The sequence below is a fragment of the Macadamia integrifolia genome, chromosome 11 (genome assembly GCF_013358625.1).
Source record: "Macadamia integrifolia cultivar HAES 741 chromosome 11, SCU_Mint_v3, whole genome shotgun sequence".
NCBI classification, from domain to species: domain Eukaryota; kingdom Viridiplantae; phylum Streptophyta; class Magnoliopsida; order Proteales; family Proteaceae; genus Macadamia; species Macadamia integrifolia.
Window position 1 is genome coordinate 21,815,544 of NC_056567.1, and position 19,258 is coordinate 21,834,801.

Genomic DNA, 19,258 nt, shown 5'->3' on the forward strand with positions numbered 1-19,258 from the left:
ACCTTCAAAGACATGGAGGGAAGACATGATGGAAGAGATAGAAAGGGGGCCAACTTGAGAGAAGATCATGAGACCATCAGCAAAGGCGAGGTGGATGAGCAAAAGTGATTTACATTTGGGGATGGGGGAAGTAAGTTGGAGGTCGGTGGAAGATTGGATGGATTTGGATAGCGCCTCCAAGCCGAGGGAAAAGAGAAAAGGGGAGAGGGGGCAATGTTGCCTAATACCGACATGGGAGGAAAATAAACCGGTGGGGCTACCGTTGACAAGACCAGGGAAGCGAGGGGAGGAGATACAAGCATGGATCCAATGGACAAAATTAAGGGGGAAGGACATCTGGAGCAGGACTTTAGAGAGGAAGTCCCATTTGAGAGAGTCGAAAGCTTTATGGATGTCTATCTTGAGAAGCGCTGTCAAGCAAAGGGATTTTCTCTCAAATCCTCTGACAATCTCATGATACAAGATAATATTGTTAGCAAGGATTTTGCAATGAACTTGTACAAGAGATTGCAAAGGGTGATTGGTCTGAGTTCAGGTAATGCAGGAGTGGGTAATAAGAAACTCACTTCCACAATGATAACCCCAAGTACACAAGTAACCTTTCAACAATGACTTTAAGAGAAGCTGATAGAAACCAGAGAAATAAAAGGGAACAACCAGCAGGCAGTATCCAATAGTATAACCTGAAAACTGTAGCAAAATCCAACCCAAAACTACCCAAAAGAGAGGAGAGAGAAACTTACGATTGGGAGAGAGGGGTGCGGCTGGCTGTATGTAGCTCCAATGGAGCTGTATTCCTGGTCGAATGGAGGTCCCTTGAAAGCAACAAAAACCTGCAAGTCTGATAGAATTCTGACGGTTGGAATTGAAGATATGAAGATTCTTGATTTCAGCCCTAGGAGAGAGAAAAATCAAGACTTGCCGGTTCCAGCAGTGAACAGCCTCAAATGATCTTCCAACAGGGATCGAGTGGCCCTCTGGGAGAGTGGAACAGATCCTCAAAAGCCCCTTCAGATCAGACCTCGGATGTATGTAGTAAAAGAGACCAATGGATACCAGAATTTGGGACTTCTTGATGATCGATCTTGGGCAGTACAGGTCTGGTTCTTCTAGTATTTTATTGGCAAAGAACAGCGGACAGAATTAAGATTGACTGCAGAAATTAAAGCATAAACACATGAGAAAAGTGGGGGAGGAGTGGCTGTCTCGGCCAGGGCTTTTCACCCACAACTATCTCAGTTGTTCAAAAGCAATAGCTGCAACTTTTCTTAATTCAAATCTGAAAACCACGGTTACAAAAGCTCCTCTATATATAGAGGGCAGATCTAGCTACAAGCAGCTATACTAGAATTAGGAGATGAACTCCTAATATTACTAGGAATTAGAAGCTATACTAGAATTAGGAGATGAACTGCTAATATAACTAGGAATTAGAAATAGACTTGGACTTATAACTCCAACATGGAGTGACTCACTAACTAACAGCCCCTAGTGGGCCTTACAACCGATGGGCCCGCATGGCCCTTTATTGAAAATAAAGTAAACTTAATAAAAGAAATGGGCCCACTCTTTAAGTCGATCGATCCACACCTTGGGATGGGCCTTTCTTCCTGCGATAGGTCCTCCCAATGTGTGGATCTACATCATCAGGCATGGAGGATGCGCCTTCAAATTTGGGAATGAGGCAAAGGAAGGTGTGATTAACCACTTTCATTTGGTTGGGGTCAAAGAAAAAGCTCCTGATGGCAGTGGCACAGATGAAGTCCGACCTGATGATATGCCAGCAAAACGAGAGGAAGCCCATATTAAAGCCACTAGGCCCAGGAGCTTTAATAGCTTTGTGGTAAAGGACGGCAGCAAGGATCTCATCATCAGAGGGAGAAGATGGTCAAAAAGGAAGATCCTTGCTATTAAAAGAAAATGAAAACAACTCAATAATAGAAATTATTACTTAGCAATAAATTTTAAGACTAAGTAGCAGTTACAAAATTAGAAACTAGATAAAGCAACAACCACAAAAGAGAATTCAGCAAAATATGTTGAATATCCCAACACAAAATCTTCCACTTCAGGCATGTAATCATGAAGGAGGGCCCACAGAATAGTGTAGAGACTTAACCAAACCATATGCAGTTAAGGAACTAATTCTGGTTCGAACAGAACCAGAACCGTAAGCTTGGTTCTTCAGTCAGCTTCCTCCTATCGCAGGCCTTGTTTGCTACTTCTTTTTGGGATTGAACTGCAGCAAATTAATTTTACAATTATGATCACATTGGCAAAGCCAAAGCCTCAACCATGCGCCATTTTAAGCTGTAGCACTCAACTCTGAAATATGATAACAAAAAACAAAGGAATAAGTTGAAAGGTAAAGTGAACCTTCTGTCAGATTTGCACACCAGCATTTATAGGTCACAGGCTCATATACCCTTTCCCTGGCAGATTTGCACACCAGCATTTCTAGATCACAGCCTTATATACCCTTTCCTGAGAATGGGTGACACCTCAGCAACGGTAACAAAGTCATATCCCAACATCCTGCAGCTGCACCATCTTCATCCCCAAGCTATAACATCCCAAATCCAAAAGATGGACCTTAAAAACGTGACCATAAGAAGATCTCAGCAGGCCCAAAAACAAATTTGTACTTTTTTTATGAAAACTTACTCCTTTTATTACTGCGAATAAAAATTTTATTCATATCACGGCAAGGAAGTCGGCCATATTTTCTACAGAATACTGAGCAAAATAAGATGCAATAGAGGTAGCAAATATCAATTAAATACGATTAAATATTTTAAATGATTTCTAAGCAGTATTAATCTTGGAACAGTGAAATCCAGTAGGAGGTCAGCTTCCAACAGGATCGCATATAAGGAACAGAAAAAAAAAATCCACAATTTTAATAACAGAGAATCAAGGGATCAGATTCAGCCAAAATTCTAGTCGAAGTCTCTAATTGGATGAGAGGATATAATATCAGAAATCAGGCTTGATCCAGTGGTTAGATTCCTAAATGAAGAAGAAATTCTCAAATCTGAGAATCGATGAAAGGTTCAGATAAACCAGATTAGAGATTAATTTCAGTACCAAAAAACAATCCTAATAATAGTTCTATCTGAAATCAAACTTGGAAAAACAGAGCTTGGAATCGATTAAACTAAAATCAGACTTGCAGTAGGAAAACAAGAAATCAGTTTCAAGCTTGAATTTTAAAACCGCAAGAAGGTTCAGATTAGAAACCAATTGCTAAATATGGCAGCAGAATTGAAATCCAATGGTTAGATTTGAACTTTCAGAAAATTACTAGTTGGAGTAGGAATTCAAGAAACCTGAAAGAAGATAGGATTTTCATGCTAAGAACAGAATCAGAACTAGAGATTGATATGAAGAGATAAAAGAATTGCAGAAACTAACCTTGCAATCAATGGAGAAGAAGAAGAAGAAGAGAAGAGAAGAGGTCTAGGATAACAATACTGCATGACAAGTTCAACAGCTACAAAACTCGTAAAAAAGAAAAGAAAAAACTCATGCTCTTTACTCAAATAATCTCTAATTGATGGGGGGCATCACCTCCTAAAATTCCTAAATTAACTCAACCCATAAAAGACTCCTAATCATTTGAACACACTGAATAAAGTAAATAGACAGAATAAAACTCTCTACTAAGTATCCTAATCAAACCCAAGAGTACTTAACTAAAAAAAGTATTCCAAGGCCCTGTGTTGGCCCAATCAGAAAATCTTTACTGCATCAACTTCATGACTTCATCTTTCTTCCAGTGGAAACTGCTCCTAGTGCACAGTTATGGGGGAAAAGAATTGCTTTGAACCAACTTAAAAGCATATACTTGCCAAATGATGCTAACATAGAGATGCAACAATGTGTGAACCAAAACAAAATACAATATTGTGTGGGAACCAACATGCAAAAAATGACAAATGAATGTGCAATTGTGCTAGTCTGGATATTGAGAGACTCCCATCGCTGTTATGTTATATCATAGGGGCATCACTTGCACGATGGAAAAATCTCAGGCTGACAGAATCAAGAAACAGGTTCAAGTCTAAGTAAGGCAACTTCATGCAAATTGGCCAAAGGTTAGACAGATACCAAGCAACTCTTCCTATGACCTTGCTAAAGAAGAAATTGCACAAGGTTGCAGCCATTTTATTTCTTCACTGTTTGAAAAACTATGGCAACAAAGAACATAACACCCACCCGACCCCAAGAATGACCAATAGCCAACTGTTGTCATCATAAAATCTTTCAAGAACCAGTGGATAGTGGACATTATTTTAATCCTTGACAGTGATGTAGATCCACATTATGGAAGGAAATATGAGAGGAAGAAGGGTCCAGCCTTAGTCCACCTGAGTGGCTAGGGTCCAGCCAAGAAGCCAGCCGAACCCCTACTTTGTCCACCTGAGTGCCTTAGTACAAATAAGGGCCAATTGGGCCCATCGGCTAGGGGAATAATTAGTAGTTGTTAATTAGTGGGCCATTGGGCCCATCGAGTTGAGTAAGTGGTATGTCGAGTCCAAATTGTCTTAGGACTCTATTTGTTTTCCACATAGGTTTATTATTCCTAGTCCAATTTTGAATTCCCAGTTGTAGTAGGAGTGTCTAGTCCTATTGGGTAACTAGCTCCTATAGTAGTTTGATTGCTATTCTGCCTTCTATAAATAGAGGAGACTATGTACTTATAATTTCATATTTGAATAAAGAATAATTGCAGTCAATTGCTTAGAACAGCCGGGATAGCTGTGGGTGAAAAGCCCGGGCCGAGACAGCCGCTCCTCCCCCACTTTTTCCTTTGTTTCTTCTTGTTTAAAGCTTTCTATGTTATCCTAAAGTTACTGGTGTTGAAGTATACGACTGTTGTGAGTATTCCCAGTTACAAACCAGATTTGATTCTCTCTCCTAAAGCCTGCGATTATTTCTCCTAGGTCAGAAAATCAAGAAAGCTTGTAACTTCACAACCAGTAGTCAGAATCCTCTCAACTTTGGAGGCTTTTGTACCCTCCCTAGGGACTATCTACACCCAAGAGTGCAACTCAATCGGACTCCTACAGACCTAGCCTCACCTCTCTCTCTCTCCAGCTCTATAGCAGGTCTTTCTCTCTCCTATCAAGTTGTGTTTTGGGTTGGTTTTGCTCCTATATGGGTATTGTATCCTTGGGGGTTTATTTGATGGTCTTATTTCTTAGTTTCCTGGTCCAATTTGTATTGTTTGGGGTTATAAATTGCTGGGGTAGTTTCTTGTAATCTACTCCTGCATTAAGTTGTATCAGAGCTATGGCTTAAACAGAAGAACCCCAACCCACCCTTCAAGATATGATGAAAGCAATCCAAGCCTTGTCTACGAGGTTGGATGGACATGACCAACAGTTGGCTGACCTAAAAGAGAGTATTGCTGCCCACTCTAACACCCAACCAACTGTTGCCCAAACTAATGTTCAACCTGCTGTTAATTGCATTGGTAATGTTCCCCAGAAGAGTCACTATGCAACCCAGAAGAAATGTCCCAGCTCAGAATGATGAGTATGATGAGTATGAAAATCAGCTTTATTAGCCTGACGATACGTACAAGGTCAAGTTAGAATTGAAAGAGTACAATGGGAGGCACAATCCCCTCTACTACCAAGACTGGGTAAGTTCCTTTGATGACTACTTCCGGTGGTACCGTATGCCTGACGAAAGGAAAGTCCAATTAGTTATCACTAAGTTAACTGGTGGAGCTAAGGACTGGTGGAGGAATGAAGAGAATAATAGGCCGATCTGCAGTCGTCAGATGCCTCACAATTGGGAAGACTTGAAATTTATCCTTAACGATAGATTCTTACCACCCACCTACCGACGTCAACTCTACGACATGCTAATACTCTCAGGCAAGGTACTATGACTGTAGGAGATTATATTGATCGTTTTAATGAACTGCTTTCACAAACAGGTGCCCATAAAGAAGATGAAGAACTGCTCATATCCCGTTTCAAACTGGGGTTAAGGTATGATATTCGTGAGAAGCTTGTTGTGATCGAGATACCCTCCTTAAGCACTTGTTTTGACAAATCACTAGAAGCAGAGGATCTGATCAAAACAACCTCCAGAAGGTACATCTAGCCAACTGACAACAAAAAGCCTTATGTACCAACCAAACTCACTGGATTTTCTACCCGAGCTCCACAAGATACACAGGATAAGGGGAAGGCTACAATGGGAAGGGAGAGTGGATCTGTGACATGCTATAGTTATGGAAAGACTGAACACACGGCAAAATTCTGCCCTAAGCGGGGACGATCCAACTCTGTCATCAGTGCCATCGAATCCAATCCGGATTTACAAATCCACGAACCTCAGGATGACAATTGGACTGTTAATGTTGCAGTTGAAGGAGAGGAGGATGAACTGGAAGATGAGCTTACACCAGAGAATGATGATCTTCATGCTTATGTCAATGTGGTTGCAAGAATCCTAGTGTCTGAAACTAAAGGTGAAGACTGAAGGGGACACAATATCTTCTACACCTTAATGTCTAGTGAACCTCACCAAGCTCAAGTGATTGTGGATAGTGGAAGTTGTGTGAATGTGGTATCTCAAGCCTTTGTCATTGACGGAAAGCTTAAGACTGAATCCCATCCACAGCCATACAAGGTATCTCTTCTAGACAGCAACACCATGGCTGTAACTCAACGGTGTTCAGTCCCATTGAAGGTCTCAGATTATGAAGAAAGTGTATGCTGTGATGTCATCCCCATGGTCCTCACTGATGTACTACTTGGAAGGCCTTGGTTATATAACAATAATGTGCTAGTGGGAGGTATTAAGAACCAATGCATCTTCGATCACAAAGGCAAACCATTCATTCTAAACCAACTCAACATACCTCAGGTAAAAGACAAGTTAAGGACTGCCCAACTAAGGAGACAACATGTCTTAAAGAATGTTGCTAAGACCTCTTCCAAAACAACCACTGAGCAAAAGAAGCAACCATGCTAAGAAAATTTCAGCAAGAAGAACACTGTGGACAACAAGCTATGCGTGCTGCCCCATAGAGAATTCCTGACCCTTGGTGAAGAAACTGGCCTAATCATAGCTCTTGTTACCAAGGCTGCTAAACCAGTGATAGAGGTCAAACATCCCCCACAAATCAAACAATTACTTGCTGATTTTTCAGATTTAGTGCCAGAGGAATTGCCTGATAAACTACCACCGATGAGGGATATTCAGCATGCCATTGACCTTGTGCTTGGGTCAATACTCCCTAATCTAACCACTTACCGTCTCAGTCCTACAGAGCATGCTGAGCTCAAAAGACAAGTGGATGATTTATTAACGAAAGGGTTCTTGGTTGAGAGCATGAGTCCATGTGCAGTACTAGCCCTATTGACACCAAAGAAAGACGGATCATGGCGTATGTGCATTGACAGCCGGGCCATTAACAAAATCACGGTAAAGTATAGATTTCCTATTCCTCGTTTGGATGATATGCCTGACATGTTGACAGGAGCCTCCATCTTTTCAAAGATTGATCTACGGAGTGGCTACCATCAAATTCGAATCCGTCCAGGGGATGAATGGAAAACAGCCTTCAAAACAAAAGAAGGCATGTATGAGTGGAAGGTTATGCCTTTTGGCCTCACCAATGCACCTAGCACTTTCATGAGGGTGATGACACATGTACTACGACCCTTCATCGGAAAATTTCTCGTAGTGTACTTTGATGACATACTAATATACAGCAAAACATAAAATGAACACTTGGAGCATCTGAGACGTGTCATGAGAGTACTACGGGCAGAAAAGTTATACATCAACTTAAAGAAATGTTCCTTTATGCTGCCCAAGGTCATCTTCCTTGGTTTTATTGTGTCTTCACAAGGAATAGAAGCTGATCCGGAGAAGGTAAAAAGTGTCGTTGATTGGCCTATTCCAAAGACCTTGACCGAGGTTCGTAGCTTTCACAGTCTTGCTTCATTTTACCGACGATTCATCCGGAATTTCAGCATCATTGTAACCCCAATTACAGAATGCACAAAAGGGGGAAAAGTCCCATTTCAATGGACTCCGGCAACCACTAAAGCTTTCAACTTGATCAAACAAAAGATGACAGAAGCACCAGTGCTTAGACTACCCAATTTTGATCTTATGCTTGAAGTGGCTACTGATGCATCCCATGTTGGGATAGGAGTGCTTATGCAAGAGGGCCATCCGATTGCCTTCTACAGTGAAAAGTTGAACGATGCAAAAAGAAGGTATTCTACCTATGATTTAGAACTCTATGCTATTGTTCAAATCCTCAAGCATTGGAGGCATTACTTAATTGGCAAAGAGTTTGTGCTCTATTTGGATCATGAAGCACTCAAATACTTGCACTCACAAAAGACCATTAGTGATCGGCATGCTAAATGGATCTCATACTTGCAAGGATACGTATTTGCTCTCAAGTACAAAGCTAGGAAGGAGAATCAAGTGGCTGATGCACTTAGTCGAAAGGTGATGATGATGAACACCTTCACAATACAAAGTGCAGCAGTGGAACACATCAAAGAGGAGTACAATAGTGATGCTAATTTTTCAGAAGTATTCAACAACCTACAAGGAGGACGGGATGACAAATTTGCAATAAATGATGGGTATCTTTTCAAAGGCACTCGCCTCTACATCCCAAACACCTCTTTGAGATATCACTTGATTCGAGAGCTACATGGAGGAGGAATGGGTGGACACTTCGGCAAGGACAAAACATACTCCATGATGAAAGACTTATACTTTTGGCCTCAACTCTTAAAGAATGTGCAACATGTGATACAGAGATGCCGCACTTGTCAACTTGCCAAAGGAGAAAAGAAAAATGCAGGATTGTACACACCGCTGCCCGTTCCACACGCACCTTGGCAAGACATAAGCATAAAGTTTGTCCTAGGCTTACCACCTACACGGGAAAGGTATGATTCCATATTTGTGGTAGTAGATCGTTTCTCCAAGATGGCACACTTTATTCCGTGCAAGAAGACTCTTGATGCAAGTCACTTGGCCAAACTCTTTTTCAAAGAGATAGTGCGCACACATGGTCTACCACAGATAATTGTTTCAGATAGGGATGTCAAGTTCATGAGCTACTTCTGGAAGACTCTATGGCTGAAAACAAATAATAAACTTAAGTTCTCCACTGCACTCCATCCTCAGACAGACGGACAGACCGAAGTGGTGGACAGAAGTCTTGGCAACTTACTCCAATGTTTAGTCCGAGACTATGAAAAGACTTGGCCATCTATACTGAACATTGTTGAATTCGCCTATAATAGTTTCGTCAACTGCACCACAGGTCGTACACCATTTGAGATTGTCCTTGGACTGCAACCTCAATGACCGGTTGACTTGGTACCTTTGCCACCTCAGGCCCGTATTAGTGTGGAAGCCGATGAGTTCCTTAGACACATCACGGGGGTACATGCTGATGTTCATCGTTGCATCGCTGTTAGCAATGACGGATACCAAGCAATTGCCAATCAACATTGTCGCTACGTGGAATTTCAGACTAGTGATTTGGTAATGGTTCGAATTCCACCTGAGAGGTTTCCTCCTGGTACAATGCACAAGCTCCATCCTCAGAGCATAGGTCCCTACAAGGTCTTGAAGCGCATTGGCACTAATGCTTACATGCTAGAGCTACCTCCTACTCTGAAGATCAACAATATCTTCAATGTAGCTGATCTGACGATATATTTGGGACACCATTCTGATGACGGTGACACTGAACACACCCTCAAACTTCCTCAATTTGCAAACCCTAAAGATGATATCGAAGATGTTCTCGACAACAAGTTCAACACAGTTCGTGGGGGGCAAAGGGTACTACTCCTTCCTCATCAAATGGAAAGGTCGACCACGAGAGGATTGTACTTGGATCCAAGCCAATGACTTTCAACGCCTTGACACCGACCTCTATAAGCACTACATGTCCCTTACCCATTCATCGGAGTTGAATGATTCTAAGAAAGGGGGAGCTGATGTAGATCCACATTATGGGACGAAATATGAGAGGAAGAAGGGTCCAGCCTTAGTCCACCTGAGTGGCTAGGGTCCAGCCAAGAAGCCAGCCGAAGCCCTACTTGGTCCACCTGAGTGCCTAAGTACAAATAAGGGTCAATTGGGCCCATCGGCTAGGGGAATAATTAGTAGTTGTTAATTAGTGGGCCATTGGGCCCATCGAGTTGAGTAAGTGGTATGTTGAGTCCAAATTGTCTTAGGACTCTATTTGTTTTCCACATAGGTTTATTATTCCTAGTCCAATTTTAAATTCCTAGTTGTAGTATGAGTGTCTAGTCCTATTGGGAAACTAGCTCCTAGTAGCAGTTTGATTGCTATTCTGCCCTCTATAAATAGAGGAGCCTATGTACTCATAATTTCAAATTTGAATAAAGAATAATTGCAGTCAATTGCTTAGAACAACTGGGATAGCTGTGGGTGAGAAGCCCAGGCCGAGACAGCCGCTCCTCCCCCACTTTTCCCTTTGTTTCTTCTTGTTTAAAGCTTTCTATTTTATCCTAAAGTTACTGGTGTTGAAGTATACGACTGTTGTGAGTATTCAGAAGTTCAGATCTGTCCAAGTTACAAACCAGATTTGATTTTCTCTTCTAAAGCCTACGATTATTTCTCCTAGGTCAGAAAATCAAGAAAACTTGTAACTTCACAACCAGCCGTCATAATCCTCTCAACTTTGGGGGGTTTTGTACCCTCCCTAGGGACTATCTACGCCCAAGAGTGCAGCTCAATCAGACTCCTACAGACCTAGCCGCACCTCTCTCTCTCTCCAGCTCTATAGCAGGTCTTTCTCTCTCCTATCGAGTTGTGTTTTGGACTGGTTTTGCTCCTATATGGGTATTGTATCCTTGGGGGTTTATTTGATGGTCTTATTTCTTTGTTTCTTGATCCTATTTGTATTGTTTGGGGTTATAAATTGCTGGGGTAGTTTCTTGTAATCTACTCCTGCATTAGACAGCCTTGAGGGGTGGGGGGGTTTGGAAAACACCTGACATATGGTTAGGAGGTGATGAACCAAATACTATTATACTAATACTTTTTATTCTTTAAAGTAACAAATAAGAAAAGGGACATCAGGAGCAACAACAACATAGCCTTATCCCAACTAAATGGGGACAACTACATGGATCCTTCCTCTCCAATCGGCTCTATTCAAAGTCATATGTGGTAGAAGGCCTAGGCTATGCATGTCTTTCCTCACCGCCTTTCCCAGGGTTATTTTAGGCCTACATTAGTGTGAGCTTTGGCTTATTTTATAATCTGGTTAGAGCTGGTTAGGCACATCGGGGTCTAAAGCAATAGAATAAGAAATAATGTACTGTTATGGGACTCTAAACAGTACTATGAAAAATAATTATGAGAACGAAAGATGATGAGTGAGCAAAGAAGAGATAAGGGAGATGGAAACAAAAAAACACCGCAAATGAGCACATCTCACAGAAGAATGTGACTCTTAATTCCATGATTTCCACTAAAACCATAGGGGATTATAACAATCTTGAGTAGAGAAATAGGAACTCTTTAAAATTGAATTTTCCTAGCCACTTCGGGGCAACTAACTTCATTCTTACTTCAACAATATAGAAACTTAAAAAGAGGAAGCTTCTTAAAAGATTCATACACTAAATTATGAGTCCTGAAAATAGAATTGTACTTCATGTCTTCAAAAACACATCAAGGACCCCCTTACTAACATAAAAACTAATAAAAATAGTAAAATAAGAATTACTCTAGTAACTATTAAACCGACTATCAACAGTTGACTCAGATTTACTAAAAGTAGTAAGGCTGCGTTTGGTAGTCATTCTGTTCCAGAAACGAAAATTCGTGTCAAAACCAGATTTTTTCCGTTTTTGTGTCAAAATTCCGTTTTGGGACGAAACTCAAATGTTGGAACGTGGTAATCATGTTCTAACATTTCTTGTTTCTGGCTTTTTTTATCCAGTTCGTTTAAAAAAAATGAAAAACAAACCATGAACACCAAACGGAAGATTCCGTTTTCTTGTTCCCGTAAAAAAAAAAAACGCCAGAAACATTTTTTGAGATGACTAACAAACACATCCTAATAGCAATACAAGCTACCATAACAGATGCAATCATCTCCCTGTTTTGGTAACTGAAAGCAACCCATAAGCTAAAATAAGTAGATCCCTTGTTGGGCCTGCTTCCACATCAATTAATTTTCTGTTTTCTATATAGCTGTTCGTTACCGCCTCTACGATCAGTATTGCTGGATTTCTTCAAACAAAATTCTTGACATTTAAGTAGTGATCTGTAGGTCATTACTTTCTCTTTATTTCCAGCTTAACCTGGCAAAAATCATCAAATTATATTCTTTTTGCACAAAGAAATGGAAAACCATTAATTCATTTGACTTTTAGGAATAATGAATGGAGTTCTATTAAGTAGGGTTGGATTATGGTGTCCATAAGACCTGAAAGTCACTCCAACTGCTGCCTAAAGAAATGCTAGTGAACATTATCCAATCCAGTGATCCCTATGAAATTTTAGTGGGCTGATGATTCATATTCTTCTATTAAACCTCAAATCTGACACCAATCTGGATTCATTTTCCCCTTTAATCTGTTGATCAAATTCTCTTTCTTGGCAGCCTTAGGTGACTGATCTTTTTGAAGGCTAGACTGATTATTTCAAGTAATTATTTACCACCATATATACTTAATTTCAAAATTTTTGAAGGCCACTGCCATTTTATGAATAAATTTTTACATACTGATTGGTTCTAGAAATATTACATGTTTGGAATTTAACATTTCCTCACACCTAAATTGCTTAACGTGTAGGGCCTTTTAATAGGATTTAATACTCCACACTTCAAGAAACATACGCAATAGTTACACTCAACCGTTTAAAACCAAACATCTTATTGCACTGAGACCACACTAAACAGTGAAAAAAGACACCTTAGTTGCCTTCTTAAGAAAGTGTAGTGTTAAAATTCAACAATAGAGAACATAAAATAGCCTATTCAAAACTTGTAGCTCATATTACATAGCAAAGAAACATAAAATGAACCAGGAAGCACACAAGCATGAGAGAAAAAAAACCTGCACAATGCAAGATCCTAGCAACTATATCCAATGGCTAAATAAAAAGCTGTAAAATGGAGAAATGCCAGAAATTTTGAAAAGCAGCTACCTGACTGATTAGCCCTCTCTTCCAAAGGACTCTCTTCAACACAATCCTCCCTTATTTCAACAAGACCTTCCTGCAATATGAGTTAGACAAATAAGCATAAGTGTCTCAACTGCAACCGCTTAATGCCTAACTACCTCAGTTCTTGAAGCAAGTTAATACATTCGTGTCATCTGCTCATGTCCTCAGCAATAATTTATCTCTGAAAATAGTTATTTGTGATATTCAACAAAAAAGAAAGGCAATTTATCAGTGATCAACAGAACCCTTGTACTGTCTGGTTCACAACAAACTTATGTTGTCTGGTTCACAGGAACCTTATGTTGTCTCGTCCCCGGAAACCTTGCGCTGTTATTTGGTCTCTAGCAACCTGATGCTGCTACTTAGTCCCCAACAACCTGATGTTGTAACTTGGTTCGCAATAACCTGTACTGAAATACTAATTTTTTATCAATGGTCCATAGTAAACTATACTGCACTTTTACCAATAGTACACAGCAACCTATACTACATTTTTACCTGTCTTCTTTGTGCAGATTCCTAGTTACTACTTGTCTTCTTTGAGAAATGCGTACGATGTTGATGTTGTTGTTGTTGTTGTTGATACGGTATTTTGGATTGTGAATTGGTGCTCTCTACCACATATTTTGTTTGTTGTTGGATAGAGTTGATGTTGCTACCATAATGAATTTCTATGCGTTATGACAACTATATCTGTTCAAGACTGGTGTTGCTTTTACTATCTATTCTTGTTATTCCAACTATATATATATATATACACACACACACACACACACACAGACACACAGACATATACTCCAACTTGAGGGGAAGTGTTAAGATGTATATTGAGTTGTGTCACGATAAGGGAGTGTCCCTATTGTGATATGTTTGGTCTTCTTTAGTTTTACTAGTTGGAATCTAGTTAGATTAAGTTGTGTGTGTGTGTGTGTGTGTCTTATAACCTACTCAAAGTCTGACTCTAATTTTGCTTGTTATTATGAATAGTTCATTGGCAGGACAGAGTGAATCTATCATGGTTCAGCACATTCTTTCTCCATCTCCTTTCTTGGTTCTCTTTTGTTCCTCTATATGTCCTGGCTTGTTAGCCTAGTTTCGCCACAGTATAGCCGCAGCATTTCAATGGGGCATATATCTGACCTGTAGCTTGATTGAGGGATAGAAAATAGATAGATAGATAAGATTAGGAATCCATGTAAACCTCAGGCTGGGAATCCACCAAAGCTGGCAAAACAAATTCACTCTTCCCCTAAAAATCCACTTTAACCTTCACTTGGAATCCACCAACCAAACCCAGAATCCACCAGGTAAACACCATTGAATCTACAGAGGTAAGTCTAATCCCCAGAACCAAAATTCAGAAACTCAATATCTTAATTTCTTCATATCAATGTGATGGGGCTGTAGCCCTTAAACTTATTTATAATGTTGCAAAATCCAAACTTAGGAAAGGTTCCTGTAATCCTGAACAGGAAAAGAAAGAAAATAAAACAAATAGAGACTCAATTTCACTCTAATCAACCAGCTATTTGGTCCTATATCGACTAGGACACTGATATAATAAAGAAAACCAAACCAAACCAAAAAAGGAAATTCTGGAAAATCCAGAATCCCAGGCTTCATAAGGGGATTCTTCTTCTTCTTCCTATGGTAGGTTGTACTGCTTAGTTTCTGCATCAACAACACTATGAGATATGAAATATATGTGCGCATGTTGGATGTTTACAATGAGAAGATAGTGGATTCTCTTGTATAGAATTAAAGTGGTTTTTGTCTTTCTCAATTGATTGAAAGCAATAAGTTGTATATGTTTCATAATAAAGTTGGAAATGAGGAAAGGAGGCTATGTTTTGTGGAAGATGTCCATAAATATCAGTAGTCTCAAGTCTCAACCCAATTTCTGCTGCAAATGCAGGTCCATACTTCAGATCAAGTATTAGTTTTGCCAAACAATTTAACCTCAATACATTGACAAAGGACAAGCTTACTTTCCTATGCCTATGCAATTAATGGTCTGTGGTTCCATCTTCAAGACTCGAGAATTCTTTCGTCTGGGGTTAATGCTTGCCTATTAAACAGCCAAATTGTTGCAGGTCAATGAGTTTAAAGTGCTAACCAGCAAGCAAAGCCAAGTTTTTTGTTCAAGAGAAGTAACAAAAATATTCAACTACAAGAAGTTGTCAAGGAGGAAACAAGAACTTCTTAGCAATTTTATATAATCTGTTTAATTCTTGCTTCATAATCAGTACTGCAAAAGCTGTGCATCTGTGGTTGGGTATGTCTCTCTTTATAGACAAGGAACTGGTTTTCTCCCTCATAAAGTTAAAAAAAAAAATTGCTGATTATTGGCTTACTACTGCAAACTTTTTTTATCCAACCCCAGAATACATGGGGGTAGGGGGCATGATGTTACTTTTCCAATCCAAATTCACCATGTAACAGCATTTAGTTCAGTGCCATACACTACTAACTTGTTGTACATACTTCTCAATAATACGGCATCATATTCTTGATTGGATGTGCATAAACAGCAGGAGAGCAATTCCAAGAGGTTAAAGGAGATAGACATAGCAGTGAATTCTTTGCGAAACACAAAGAAGTCTAGCAAGAAGCACACCAGGTTTACTTTCTAGAAAAGTATTCCACATCAGTTTTGTAACAAACCCAAGATCTATAACCAGTAACTTGAGAGAGTAAGAGGAGAAGAGAGACTGCAAGAGGGGAGCGGCCGAGTATGTTTTCCAGTCCCCCCTACCGTCACTATTTATTAACACCAAAGTAATAAAATCAAACTAGGAAACTAAGTCCTTGTGCCACAAGCAAGATAAAATAGAAAGTTTATCCTAATTAGTAAGTAGAGATCTATCCTAACTAAGGAAAGAAATAAGCTAAAGCAAGTAAGTAAAACTCAGCCACAATACGGACACTCCCCCTATCGTGGTAAATGTCTTAACAAGTTTGTCTGTGTGAATTCTAATCAATTATTGTTCGGATTAAACTCTCTTGAGCATAGTTGTCACAGCATCTGGGTGACCCAAGGCATTGGAGGGGGCCTAAACGCAAAGCGACACCAACAAGGCGACCAAGGCATCCCACCAAGGTGACCAAGGAACCTAGATCAATAGCACCAACCGCAATCATCATCGAGCCGTTCGATGCATCAACAGGGAAAAATGCCCTGACATCAAAAATCGACCATGGTGGAAAAACCCTGAAAATCGATAAAGGGGAGTTGGATCACTCAGATCATTGGAGAGGGGGATCTAAGGGTCCAGATAAGAAGATGGAAGGGACCAGTGATCTCTCTTGGTGGTTTAAGGGACTACCACAGAGAGAGAAAGAAGATGGAAGAAGAGATGGAGGAAGTGCTGGGAGAAGAAACCGAGAAAGAGAGAGGCGAGAGAGAAAGAGATGTGAGCCCTTTAGGGTTTGGATCAGGGCTCCAATACCATGTTGAATGGAGTAATGACTTGTGTTTAATATGACCCTAGCCCTCTTTATTTATAATAATGGAGAGAATGTTCTAGAATATTACAAGGACCATTAAACCCCTAAAAAACCTAAGGACATGTTTGGATTCTATCAACATCCTAAAAACACATTATTACAACACTTACTTTATCCATAACTGTGAAAGTAGTGATCAGAATTAGTTGAAATTTCTTACCTTTCAACCTTGCCCTGAGTCTTTGTTTCAAGCACAACAGATCAGTTTCCTTTAATTTATCAATATTCACTTATTTTCACTAATCATGCTATTTTTAGTTTCTCCTAGTGATGGAGTAGCCTTAGGGAGAAAAGGGAAAATCGCACAAGAGGGGGAAGGGATCACACAGCACACACGAATTCACTAATTCTAAAATTCAAATTCACTCTAAAAATTAAACATTGAGTTATGTAAGTATATAAAGGGAAAATAAAAGACTACTCCTACTTAGACTCTAATACTGAAATAAACTCCTATTTAGACTCCAAACATAAACCTACTTCTCTCCCTTTCTACTAAGTATCCTACTCACTACCAGCCCTTGTTAGACCAAAAACCTATGCTGGACCAGTTATTCTTGGCCCTTAGCTTCCACAACCGGTCTTGCTGGTCCAACCAGGTAAGTGCAACTGTATCTACATCAGCTCTCCCCTTCTGAAAAGAACTCGACTCCGTTGAGTTTGGATAAGGTCCAAGAATGCCGTCAGAGTCGATGTGCTTGATGAGAAAAGTACCAACTGTCTTCTTGAGCTTGAGAGGGGGAAGATCCCTTTGCTGGAAGGAACTTCATCTCGAGGCCACCATACTGAAAAGTGTATGTATTCTCATATCCACAGTGCTAGGCTTTCTTGTCAAACAACCATAGGCGCCCCAAAAGAATGTGACAAACTTTTAGAGGGAGAACATCACATTGAACCTGATCGATCAGTCCACCAATGGAATACGTGAAGAAACACCTTTCATGAATATTCAGATTATTGTTGTTCACCCACCCAACCTTGTAGGGGTTCGGATGAGGCTCAATTTTCAATTCCAACTTGCGAACAGCATCTTCAGCAATAACATTGGTACAACTGATGGGGTGGATCATAATATTACACACTGTCATTGCATCGCACCCTGGTTTGAAAGATACTGTTACGGTGCCAATCTTCCTCCTCAAGAATCTTCTATGTAGTCAAAGGAGGACGGATCACATAGAACGGTCAAGGCTCATCATCACTATCACCATCATTAATCTCATTAGGATCATGATCACATTCAGCCTCCAGATTTACTGTTCCTATTTTTGGTTGCTTTTCTGGTGCATAGGGTATAAAATTGTCCTTGTCGATGTAAGCTAACAACCGATTAGGACATTGATTAGCTTTATGCCCGTACCCCTTGCATGAGAAACATTGAATAGCCTCCTTTAGAAATGCTAAGTTCTTGCCATAACCACGTTGAGGCGAGGAATATGGTTGATTAGGTCATGAAGATGACATGTCTGAATCACAACGATGTGGAGAATACGGTCAGCTAGGTCGTGAAGATGCCATAAATGAAGCATTAGCCTGTGGTCTACTAATTGACTTTTCCTGTTGAGATGATTGTGGCTGAATAGAACTAGAACCCCTAGGGAAAGCATCTGTAAATGGCCGCCGATTGTATGGACGTTTCAAACTCTCCTCAACCTGATATGCTACTTGGACAGCATCTTCCATTGTAGGCAGTCAGTCGGCTAGAGGCAAGGGCAGCACTAAGTTGAGGGTGCAAACCATTACGAAATACTTATTCATCCCACTCAAAATCCGAACGAGTAGCCAAATAATAGAACCTAGCAACATATTCTTCCACAGTCAAATTCTCCTGTTTCAACTGTGTGAACCTAAAATGCATGCGTTGCTTGTAATCAGAAGGCAAAAATCTCCGGTTCATGACTTCATGCATTTCAGCCCAAGTAGTGACTAAACCAACGCCTCGGGTTCAGTTCTGTTGTTGTTGCTTGATCCATCAGATTCAGGCCGTGCCTTTCAGTTTGGCATCTGCAAATAGGATCTTTCAGGCCTCAGTCAACCCGTACCATCTAAAGAATGTCTCTAGGCTGTGAATCCAATCACAGTTCTGGATTACTGTCTCCATAAAAATCAAGGACATCCAATCTTGCTGCTCTTTCTACTCCATCATCGTATCTACCAGTTCCATATGGTGGTGAAGGTGGTGGCGGTGGTGTATGATGTGGTGGTGGATCCTATGGAACGGTGTTGGAAGAATCCCAGATTGAATGGGACTCTTTTCTTTATCTATTGCCTCCAAACGAGTAATAGAAGCTTGCATAGATTCCATCATTATCATAATAGCTTCAAATTTTGCATCAGTTTCTCCCTTATAGGAGTTCAGTTGTTGAACAACTTCGCTTTTGGCTACCATGGTGATGATTAACAAAATTACACTCAAAGAGTAATGGCAATATAGTAATTAGATGGAAATTTAAAGAGGAATAGCAGAATGGCAATTATCTTTTTTCTTCTTTTTTTTTCTTTTTTTTTTTTTTTTTTTTTTTTTTTTTTT

The 19,258-nt window shown here is 40.1% G+C and overlaps 1 protein-coding gene across 8 annotated transcripts in view; it reads right to left on the reverse strand.

Annotated features, from left to right (window-relative positions):
- LOC122093611 (RNA polymerase II subunit 5-mediating protein homolog) overlaps positions 1 to 19,258 on the reverse strand; it is a 39,710-nt gene that overhangs the window by 16,412 nt on the left and 4,040 nt on the right. For all 8 annotated transcript variants that reach the window (XM_042663971.1, XM_042663968.1, XM_042663970.1 and 5 more), the window contains one exon: positions 13,204 to 13,273. In XM_042663971.1, coding sequence (XP_042519905.1) covers positions 13,204 to 13,273 — 70 coding nt within the window. The remainder of the gene's footprint in view (positions 1 to 13,203; positions 13,274 to 19,258) is intronic.